This window comes from Phyllopteryx taeniolatus, chromosome 3 (assembly GCF_024500385.1).
Source record: "Phyllopteryx taeniolatus isolate TA_2022b chromosome 3, UOR_Ptae_1.2, whole genome shotgun sequence".
Taxonomy (NCBI): domain Eukaryota; kingdom Metazoa; phylum Chordata; class Actinopteri; order Syngnathiformes; family Syngnathidae; genus Phyllopteryx; species Phyllopteryx taeniolatus.
Window position 1 is genome coordinate 32,838,849 of NC_084504.1, and position 11,538 is coordinate 32,850,386.

General features: G+C 51.9%; 1 protein-coding gene across 3 annotated transcripts; it reads left to right on the top strand.

The window, feature by feature from the left end:
* The first annotated feature begins 3,183 nt into the window (after positions 1–3,183).
* ccdc92 (coiled-coil domain containing 92) lies at positions 3,184–11,414 on the top strand. Of its 3 annotated transcripts, none has more exons than XM_061768901.1 (4): positions 3,184–3,564; positions 7,857–7,994; positions 8,291–8,332; positions 8,529–11,414. In XM_061768901.1, the coding sequence occupies exons 2-4, from the start codon at positions 7,859–7,861 to the stop codon at positions 9,320–9,322; spliced, it is 972 nt and encodes a 323-aa protein (XP_061624885.1). In that variant the 5' UTR covers positions 3,184–3,564; positions 7,857–7,858; the 3' UTR covers positions 9,323–11,414. The 3 variants fall into 3 exon arrangements, with proteins under 3 accessions (XP_061624885.1, XP_061624884.1, XP_061624883.1); XM_061768900.1 differs by lacking the exon at positions 3,184–3,564 and adding an exon at positions 5,592–5,987; XM_061768899.1 differs by lacking the exon at positions 3,184–3,564 and having other exon boundaries at positions 5,996–7,994.
* Positions 11,415–11,538: the final 124 nt, after the last annotated feature.

Consider the following 11,538-nt stretch of genomic DNA (forward strand, 5'->3'; position numbering starts at 1 on the left):
TGCGGTCCAGAGCAATGAGAGGCCCGCTTGGCGTGAGGACACTTCGTTTAGTATCGTTGAAAGCAGTCGTGCGCGTGCGCGAGTATTTAAAAGGCAGCGTGGCAGTTCCAGCTGTCGGGCGCTGCGTAGGCTTATTAGCTCTAATCAGCTCTCTGAGCACCGCGGGTGTTCCGAGGAACTTCCACGCGCTGGCGCAAATGCCGGGTTGTACCTAGAAAACAGCGAGAATGATTTCCGGTGGTCGATGAGAATTTTGTGCTCGTGCGCGTGCGGTTGTTCGCCGCCTGCTCTCGGCGGGCCGTCTCGTCTGTCGTACCTCGCCGCGTTCAAGCTCGAGCATGTGTGGCGCACATGTTTTCGGGCCTGTGAATCAGCCTTTGTGTGGAGCTGCCGCATCCCCTCACAGCACTTAGCGTAGTTCCTCTCGTGGCAAAAGCTGCCTGAATGAAAGCCCTTTTCAGCCCTTTACGGGTCCGCTCCATGCGTACGCTAACACAGCGAGAGCAAGGGAACGAGCGCACGCGCACAATTTGACAGTGAGCGATCCCCACCCACCGTCGGGGTTTGTATGGCTTGTCGTCGGCCGGCTGAAAAAGTCAAGCTGAGGAAGAAAGATGAGTGAACATTTTGTGAGAATCAAAAGATTCCGTTCTGAAAGTGAGGAGTCTCATTGTCCCGAGGAGGGGCAATCAATTGTAAATATGTCAATGGCAAATAGGTCCGGAAGTATTTGGACAACGGCAGCTTTTTTTTTTTTTTTTTTTTACTCGGGCTGTCACTATGGAATCCCCCGCCCCGCCCTGCCCCGCCCTGCCCCGCCCTGCCCTCCATTTTGTTTTTTGAACTAATAATCAGGTATTCAGATGTATACAAAGTGAAACCCCTTGTCAATATACATGTACTGTAGCAATTTTCAGCCCTTTATGGGTATGATATTACTTTCGAATGTCATTTGTTCCAAACTATGAACACCGTCAGCTTCCGCGCACACGCGACAATCGACCTCCCGGACATGCCGACAGTCACAGAGAGAGACGTTTTGGGTCTCGGCGCCCCGCTCGACGACAAGCTAGCGTTTCTCCGGCCACTGCGTTGAATTTGCCACGAGTCGTCCTGACGAACCGAGCTGCTGCCATCGCAAAAAAAAAAAAAAAAAGCATGCCTTGATCGAATTTGAAGCGATTCATTGTGTGAAAAGACACCTGCTGCCACGGCGACAAGGAACTCAAGGCACCGGAAAGCGGAACTGGTCCCCGGCGGGCTCGTGACGTCGCCTCTTGCCGCAAATGTTGATACTTCTGCGGCCTTCACACTTTCATGAAGCACAAACTTGAACGCTCCCTTCTTGCTTCGATGTCTGCCATTTTAAAGAATGCGGCATTTGAAGTTGATCATTGACAAAATACTTCCAAAGGAAAAAAAAAAAGCATCCAGTTTTAACATGGCTGAGGTAGCAGAGGCAAGGGATCCTGATTGCCAAGTAGTGGCAGCCATTCAAATGTGACAAAGAGAAGAAGATTATTCGAATCAATCCAGTCTCTCGTCAATATTGTTCATGTGCAATATGCCAAGTGCGGTAAATAACAAGTGAGCATCAAAAGTTAACTGCATCATCAGTGGGGAAGAAGTTGCAAAGCAAATGTGTGCGAGTGCTTTGGCTGCACCTCCCGCGATGATCTCCTCGCGTTTCCTTATGCCCGAGGCTGCCTTCAGGCTCCTTTCATCATCTTCGGATGTCTACTCGAATGCGGGGCGCGGGACCGCTCATGCTCAACACGTGCGGCCGAGGGCTTTACGTCTTTTAAGTGATAATTATTCGAGGCCGACTCTGCTTTTGGCAACATGTGCCTTACATGTGAGCGAGCCCGCGAGACAAGCGTCAAACGTCGGCAGACTTTAAACGCCACACGCACGTGCACGCGTCGTTTCGTGGAAATGAAGAGAATGGCGCCTTTCCTCCTCATTGCCGTCTGGCGCTTTCTCTTCACGCCGCTCCGACTTCATGTTGTATAAATACTCGAGCGGCCTGTTCTCCACTGGAAAGAAATCCATATTTACTTCATGATGGCATGCACGTGTGGCCGCGGGGTTGGCTACACGAGTGTAACGCTCACTTACGGCCGAATGTGTCCTGTTTGCGGACCTTTTTGCTGTCATGACAATATTGCTTCAAGCCGTGTGCAAATAACATCCGCTGCGTTTTGGTCGACAGCGGAGAACCCGAGCGCGCAGTGCCCCCTTGTGGCGAAGTAGAGCTGCACCAAGCACTTCAAGCTCTTGAGCAGAAATCCTTAGTCAAACCAATATCATAATATTGGTTCCGCCACGAGACACGCAACAGCCGAAACCGGCCGAGAGCTCAGCGCCGCTGTCGGTTTGCAAACCTCTGCAATCCAGACTGTGTCAAGGTGTGCCGCAGGATGCGTCGTTCATACCTGAGATCTAGTCAAGAAAAGGAATCCACAAGGAGTTCGATGGGAGTCGTCAGCAAGGAGAGCAAAGTGTTGGTTCGTTTTTTATGTCAAAGGTCTCCCCACTGATGGATGCGGAACATTTCTTTTATAGGAACGTTTGGAGAGGTGTGATGGACTTCCAGCTCAACCGTGACGATTATCTTTTCACTTTTCTTCCTCTCTTTCGATGCATTCTATGACAAATGTACACTACGTATCTTGTTGTTGTCGTTTCAGAGCAGATTTTGATGGTTGATGATATTTTCCAAGATTGAGTCAAGCCAAAAACAAAATTCCAGACGCCAAACACAACAAATGACGACGACCGGCAAGCGTCAAATCCGGAATTCGTTTCTTCGTTGTGCTCTGTTCATGTGCGAAGAAATGACTTCGGAATTGTGAAGTTGAACAGCTTTCTTTCTCATTTGCAATTTCCTGTTTGGCTCACATACGGTGTGGAAAATGTCCCACAGCGTTTGCCTGTTATGAATCTACGTGCGCTCATAAACTTAATTATTGAACTTTTTTTTTTTCTTCCAATTTCGGCTGGATTCCCCAAAGGCTAGACTTGCCATTCCCTGTCATTGCGGGAAGAAAAGGTCTTTTAATGTGGTTCATTCAAAAGTGTTTATAACTCCGAGTGCATTAGGCAGCCTTTCATTTCAAAAACATATCATTATTTTGGTATCAACTCCACCACGGCTTAAGGTGGAGAAACTCTGAGAGGCGGAGTCAAATAACATGTCATTTTGGCTTTTAGAAAGCAAGGTCAATCAATCAAAGTGTAAAAGTTGAAATTCACCCATTTATGATTTACACTTCAACACACGTCTTGTTGCGCAATTGTGTTTTTGCCGATATTACCCAATATCTGAGTGTCCTTTTCTGACATCGGAAGACGCTAACCAGAGCGTACGAGCGGTCAATGTGGGGCCGAGGTGAGGCCAGGAACGGAGTGGTTGCTGTTTATGCTGGAATACGAATTCCAAAACAACATCCGAACATTCTTCGGCGCCACTGGAAAATATTTGGAGAAAGTCGAGGCACGAGCCCGCCGCGGCGCCGCCAGGGCGATCGGGCACCGCACGGAGAACCGGATCACGCACGCAAGGTGAGAGGTCAGAAGGTCGGCGTGCACAGACAGCGCTGCGCGTCGTGAGCCGGGGGTCGGGGGTCGGGGGTCGAGCCCGTTCTTAATGCAACACATTTAGTTGTTGGCTCATTCTCTAAATTGGCAAATCGAATCAACGCTTGGTACATGGGCGCGTTGGTAAGATCAAGTATTAGTTTTACTTTGACGTTCATGGAATCAATACAAATGGGTTTCATTTGGCTCCTCCCACTCGCTCTTCTTCTCAACATCTGCCGCAGACGATTTTGCGTGGGCTTTGTCCGTATTGGGCTAAGACCGCCCGCTCCCCTCCCGATTGGTCGCCTCCGCCTCGTGTTCGTTCTGTCGACAGCGCTGGCTCGGGAGCGCAAGAGGTAGGCGGAGATGTTCGTGGACAAGCTCGAGAAAATCCCAACGGGCGGACTTCAGGCCTCTCCACTGCCCCTCGGGGGCCAACTGTTGGCCATTTGAATTCATATTTCACGTTTACTGAGGCAATATTACATCCCGAATACTAGAAAAAGTTGTCCCGTGACTTTTGCCCAAAAGCGCGTTGCTCGACCGCACGATGTTTTGTCTGCTCAAGTCGCAGTCACCGACTCGTGACACCGCGGCGAATGGCGGCTGTTGTTTCTGGCGCAGCTGAGGCGACTTGTGTTGCGTTGGCGCGACCTCCCATCCCAACATTTCCATCCGTCACGTTTGCGCCAATGAGTCGGTGCCAGCCGACTTCGACGGCCGTTGTTTTCTTCGTTGCGCGCCGCGGTCACACACACACAATCATACATACCCAAAAACCAGTTGAGGGAGCGTGCGGTCTCGCTTTTGTTTTGTTTTAATTGTCACGTTGCATCGGGCAGAGCACGTGCGCCGTCGCGCGTTATTCAAAGCAATGTGCGGAAATGTCGACTTTCTCAATGAGATGATGTCATTGAATTACAAAAGGTGGGTAATTGTAAATCCATTAAGAAAGTGTGTCGTGAAAACAGATTTGATTTTCCTCTGACTTCCGCCTGCTGAGGCCAACGCTTGAGATTGGCTCTCTCTGGTCATGTGGTCTGAAGCATGACCTCAAAACGCCCCCTTGTGGTGCAATCTGTGAAGGTTGGATTCAGAGTTACACTTTTTGAACAGTTTCATCTCACGTGGTTGTCGTATGAAGCAAAATTGAGGTGTCAACCTCAAGGCCCGGGGGGCCAGATGCGGCCCGCCACATCATTTCATGCGGGCGGCGAAAGCAAATCGCGCTCGGCCACTTCTGTGATTTTTGCTCAAATCTGTACCCAAATTCCAAATTGTCATAATAATAAACAATAATGTTGAGATATTGCATTTTTCTCTTACCGAACCCTTCTTCTACAGTAACTTAAACAAACTATTATCCTTGTCTTCTGATTTCAAAACTAGTTATCCCTCAAGTTTGTTGTGTAATGGTAATAATACGATTGGGTGATGAAACATTTCCCTCTGAGGGAAATCATAAGTACAATGCGGCCCGAGACAAAAATGAGTTTGCTCGAGAGTGTGCACATTTGTCAGTAGGTCAACATGGTATTGGTTTGTTGTACAATATCTGCGAGTCTGCCGGCGCGTTCATTCAAAATGAAGAAAAGTCATCAACTGTCATTAGTTTTATAAATATATATATATATATATATATATATATATATATATATATGAAGTTAAATTTAATAACTGGCAGAGGCTTTTTCGGAGGCGCCGAAGCGCCCCTGGACCTCAGATCCTAGAATGGCCCCCGGTCTGGTCTTGCTGGCCACTCCACGCAAGGAGGCCGGAACTGAGATTCCAATCCCGAACCTCGGAAGTGTGAGGCAGACAAGCACCGTTCGTTAAAGAAGGGCTTCTTTCGTCCTGCAATTGTCGGATGTGTGTGTGGTTTTTTTGTTTTTTTTTTAAGATCCTATCCAAAGTATTTCAAACGCAACGATATGTGGTGCGGTCGCACGTTTGGCAAATAACGTTGACATGAAAACGACTTCCGGACACCGGGCTGACCTGCGATGCGCGGTGCCGCCGCGAGGTGGCGTAATGCCATCACTTGTGAGCATGTGACAGCGTTGTTAGGGCGATGACGCCGACCGGTGCAAACCGCTCGCAACGTGACGGAAATGTTGAATTATCGTTTGATTGACCTGAATCCATTTCGATGGCGCGCAGATGCTGGATTTGCCGTCGTTGTTGTGAAATAAGATCGCGAGGAAGGATCTGAAAAGGGGGGAGGCGGCGAGTCCCGGCTTCCCATGATGCATCGCTTTCTGTAGTGTCGTCGCTTAGGGAGATGTTGGGAACGCCATCGAGACACAGCCGCCCTGCGTCTCACCCTTCGGCGGCGGCGGCGGCAATAAGCGCGCTGGCTCCTTAAGCCGCTGCGTCTTCGGTCTTCGGTCTTCGGCCACCGCAAGGTAAGCGAGCACGCGACGACGTTAGCGGACTACTCTGCGGTTACGGCCTCTATTGCGGAGGCGGACATTGTGTCATGTTTCTGAAACGCCCCGAGACATTGACGGCCTCCGTCAGCGAACCCAACGGGAGCGGGAACGGGAGCGGGAACGGGAGCGGGAGCGGGTGCTTTCCTCGCGTCCCCGCCAAACACGAACGTCGTTAGGCGTCGCCGTGATCGGGGGCGGATCTTTCGCGGCACAATTGTGCCAATGCCGAGCAGCAAACGCGGAGCGAATGGAGGCTCGGCTGGCCCTTTGTTTACTTGGGCTACTTCGAGCATTTCTCGTTCGGTACCGCATTTTGGACCTCGCCGGTCGGCCCGGTCCGATCCGGTCCGGTCGGGTCGGGTCGGGTAGGGTCCGCCCCGCCCCGCCCCGCCCGACTGCCTGCGACGACGTCACTTTCGGGCGCTGTCCGCAATGCGGGTGCTGAAAGTGGATGCGGCGCGCGCACACGTCACGCTCACAATTCGGCCCGTACGAAATGCGGCGAGAAGTAACGAAGTACAAATACTTCATTACTCCGCGCCACAGATTTCTTAGCGATCTGCACTTGGCTGTTTATTTTTCGGACAACTAGTTGCTTTTGCAATCTTCCCTCGTTCTATCACGGCCCGACTATTGCGAATTCAGTGCATTGCAGATTTCTTTTCCGATCATGCACGATTCGCCACATCGCGGCATTTTGACGATGCCGTATTTCCGGGACTAAAATCAACACGTCCTCGCTTAAAAGCATTTGTTTCAATAGAAAATTGCATTCAAATACATCACGAGGAATAAAATGGACATTCCGTTCATTCGTGTACGTTTAAGACTTTAAAAGGGGTTCAAGAGGAGAGTTCCTAAGTTCCTAAGAGTCCGGTAGAGGTTTTTAGGAGTGTAAGACCGAGGTCGTGCCTCAGCAAAAACACGGAGCGCCATCGGAGCCGTTCTCGGAAAGGGCAGCGATGAGAGCGGCGCTGGACCGGAAGCACGTCACGTGACTCATCAATAATAGATCGTCATCATCTCCTCGTTCCAAGAAGATGTTTTGGATTGTCCCGAGCGTGCGAAAGGTTGTCCAGGGCGTGCCCGCGTCTTGCCACAAGCCGGCTGGCGTTCGCCAGATCCAGCTCGGCCGCGCCAACCGTCAGGACGAGCGAGCGCTGCAGAAGGAGGGATGGTTGGATGGTGACATTGGATCACGCAGGCGTTTCTTATCACAGCAATTCAAGTCAATGGGCATTTTTGGATTAGATTTTTTTTAGAAGGCAATTTTTAACTTCACAAGAGATGATGTGAAAATAACCGTGATCAACATTTAATTCTTGAGTAAGTATGTCGCAGTTGTGATCCAGCTGTGACTTAATCAATCGATCGATCGATCGATCGATCAATCAATCGATGGATTGTGTGGGATGGATCGCGATGAATCGCGTCTCGAAGCAACTCGGGCGCCGCGGAACGCACCGAGCGACACGACGCCGACTTGCGTCCGTGATTTTGCTCCGAGCGTCGGAAAGGGGAGCTCAGAACATCCGAGCCCCTTTTGCGGCGCTCTGTGAAATCTCCGCTGCTGAGAGATTTAGAAAAAAATCTCGTTTCGAAAGTTACAATTCATCTGCCGCTGATGTTCCTCAAGGAGTCAAATGAAAGGTCTCTCTCTGGAATGTCCGCGCTGGTCCACGCTCGCTCAGGTCCTTTCATCTGCAAGCTCGGCTCATTTCTGTTTTTTTCGCTTCCGGTGCCGACGAATTGCTCGGAAGCAATTCGACCGGCTGCGAAACGTGAACGGTGGCTTATTTTTCTTCTCTTGTGTTCCGCGTGCGTCGGCGCGAACGGAATCAGCCATGGCGTCGGCCAACGTCACGCTGGAGAATCAGCTGCACAGCGCCCAGAAAAACCTGCTCTTCCTCCAGCAGGACCACGCCGACACACTGAAGGGGCTGCATGCCGAGATCCGCCGACTGCAGCAGCAATGCACAGGTGACTCCGTTCGCGTCTCTGTACTCCATCGCTTTAGATCGCAATTCTTCTAACAGCGCTCGGTTAAAGCTCTTTTCCTTTCGGTCGCCGCAAAAGCAAAGCGCTCAGTGGCAATCAGTGATGACGCGAGCAACAAATACTTCTTTCCCTCCAGAAAATGCACACTTTGCTATTCTATCGCGTGTTTGACACATTTCTGACTGATAATCTGTACATGAGCGATCATCCGAAGATAAGATGCGATCTTGAAAGGTGCGTGCGGGCTGCCTGATGACCACGCGCTTGTATTTTCACAGACCTGACGTACGAGCTCACCTTACGAAGCTCCGATCCTTCAGGTAAGCTCCCGCCGCGACCCGCCTTCCTCCGTTTCCAAGAGCTGAACGTGTGCAACGGGGGGATTCCGAGAGCGCGGGCGGCGAGCTCGGAATCCTCGCGTCGCGGGGTCCTCGTCGGCTCGCCGCCGAGACGAGGCGTCTGCGGCTGTTGTCGTCGTCGTGTCGTTGACGCCGTTGTTCTAACTGGTTGGCGCAGACGGCGGCGAGGCGAGGTCCCGAGAGCTGCAAAGGAGGTGTGAGGAGCTGGAGGCGGAGCTGAAGAAGAAGGAGGAGGAGAACACCGAGCTGCTCAGGGACCTGGAGCAGAAGAACGCCATGATCTTCGTCCTGGAAAACACCATCAAGGAGCGGGAGAAGAAGTACCTGGAGGAGCTGAAGATGAAGAGCCACAAGCTGGCCCTTCTGTCCGGAGAGTTGGAGCAGCGGGCCGGCACCATCGCTTACCTCACGTCGCAGCTTCACGCCACCAAGAAGAAACTTCTGGCGGGCAGCTCCTCGGAGGGGAGCCCCAACGTCAGCCCGGTCGCCTCCTTCAAGCCCGCGCCGCCGCCGCCGCCGGCCAAAGACGGGCAGCCCGAAACCCCGCGCCGCCGCATGAGGAAGAGCCTCTCCCAGCCTCTCCACCCCGAGCTGACCGAGGTGTACCGGCTCGGCGCCGACGGCAAGCGGGTGGTCCTGCGCGAGGCCGTGGACGCGATGCCCGACCCGACGCCCTTCCTGCAGGCGGGCAGAGAGTCTCCGGATCCGCAGGTGCTACGGGAACGGCCCGCCGTCATCCCTCCCATCGCCTCGGAGCGCCCGCCCGCCGGCGCCCGTCGCAGCCCGGCTCGGGACCGCCAGTACGGGGCTCACGTGGGCGTGGCTCACCGCATCCCCCACGGATCCCCTCGCTTGGCCCCGCCCCAAGCGGAGCTGGAGACTCTGGCGGTGGACCGGGTGAAAGAGGAGAAGGTTGTGCGGAAGCGTTCCGGGGCTGACAGGACAGTTTGAAGCCGTCGCGCGCGCGCGCACACACAAACATGACTCGCAAAACGTTCGGGATTTTCGGCTTTCCGGTCAAATTTCAGGATGAAACGAAAATGCGCTACGGCGAAGCCCGCAGACATGCGCCCTTCGGCACTTCCTCTTTTATTTGCTGAAACTCACCGATTCGTCGTTTTTTTTTTTTGGGGGGGGGGGGGGGGCTCAGGCCAAAGCCGTGTCTAATACAAAAATAGTGCCTTGGCGCCATCTGCTGCCATCTTGGGCCCAAGTCACTATGTCGAACTGAGCGGAGGAACTTCATTTAGTAAAGGCATCGTCTTGTCTAATAGAAAAGGAAAACAAACTGTGCTTTGCTGCCATCTTGTGACTTCTTTAGGCAATTACAAAAGCCTTTCGGTTGGACGTCAATTCCTCGGGGCAGATCTCTGTCCCCGGCCCCCGCAAATATCGGGGGGGGGGGGGGTCACTGTGTAACCTTGACCTCTACAGTTGTCAAAGTCCAACTTTGCCAGTTGGCGACTCAGCCCCGCGCACTGAGCGATTCGATGCGCGGACGCGCTTGTAAAACACAATAGACATATAATATACTTTATATATTGCGTTCATATGACTTGGCGGCAGCCAGCTGGGTCTCGCGAGCGTAAAACCGGCAAAGATATTTTTGGCGTGCGAGAGCTTCTGTGCGTTTCGGTGGGCTGTAATCTGCCAGTCGCCGCATCGTGCGACTGCGATCTCGCTGCAAAGAAAAACCGAGTCGCGCAAAGTTGAGCTCCGAAAATGAAAAATTCACATCTGGTTTATGTTTGTGCCTTTTCTGCACTGTCAATTTGAAATCATGTCCTGTTTTTGGATTAAGAATTTTTAAAAATCAGGTTTAATCGATTAATTGAAAGAAAATCGACAGATTTCGAATAATCGTGAGTTCCAGCCCTAATGCCAATTTTAATTGATTTCGCAAAAATGCATCGGTGGAGCCGTGGACCTGTTACGAATTTGGCTCTTCGGCTCCTTGTTAGAGAACAGCAACTTGTGCAAAAAGTACCGAAACGTTGAAGAGTTGCACATGTGCGTTACAAAGTTCTGAAGTTGTCCCATAAAGGTGGGGGTCCGTTTTTGGGGTCATCCTGAAATGTTAGCCGAATGGCCGATCTGCCCGACTTTTTGCGAGGGGCGCAAATACCAAAAGATTCCCAAAGGGCATGCGGACAGGAGCCCGAGCACCGTGTCGCCTGCTTCGTACGCAAAACACTGCGACGTGAAATGAAAATGTGTCAAACCGCCTCACGTCCTAGTTTCGGGTTCCCTCGACGGGCCGTCATGACTGCCAACACGTATACCGTAAATGTTCGGTTGACACATATGCACACCAAAAAAAAACAACGACGAATAACTATATTTGAAATCAAAAAAAAGTTGTAAATTGCGTTTATTTTGAAATGGGGATTGGGAACAAAATGCAACATTGCAACAATTTGCAATGTTGTTATTTGAGCCACGAACGTCAAGTCGACGCAGCGGATTTGCTTTCGCGGGTTCCCGCGGATCGATGTGGCCCGCGGGCCTCGAGTTTGACGGCTCGACGGGACCGCCGCAGCGCCGAGCGTGCCAAACGTTCCGTCTTTCGGCGGCCTGGCCGAATCCTCGCCCGCTTGCCGCGTCGACAACGGCCGTGACTCCGCCGACGCTCTCTGAATGTCTTTCACCTCCTTGCAATGTCACTATAATAATAATAATATAACTGTAGGTTGTATAATCAAGGTGAACCGGCGGCGGCGGCGGCGGCGCGTGCATTTACGCTTGAATTCATCGCGGTGCAAATGTCTTTCTGGGGGCGGAGAAGAAGCACGGGAACGTCTGCTTTATCTCCGTGTTATTTGTGCTGACGGGGCATTTGCAAAAGCACTGGATAGGATAATAGGATTTGCTGATATAATTATACTTACTAGGCTGCACATTTGTAAGGAATTCCGTTTTTCATTGATTGTTTACTAGAGAATACAACCACGCCTCGGATAGGAATTGTCACTTTCAATCCTGCTTTTCACATGAGACTTGTCCTTGAATCATATAAGTGCGCACAATAAAGCTCTTTTTGGTGGCCCGCTGGCTCGTGCCCGCGTCGGGCGCGCGTTTCCCCATCCTGCCGACGTTGACTCCCGCGCTCTCCCGCTCGGTCCCAAAACCGGACAGAATCCCGTAGCCGCCCCTGTTTTAACCCCCAG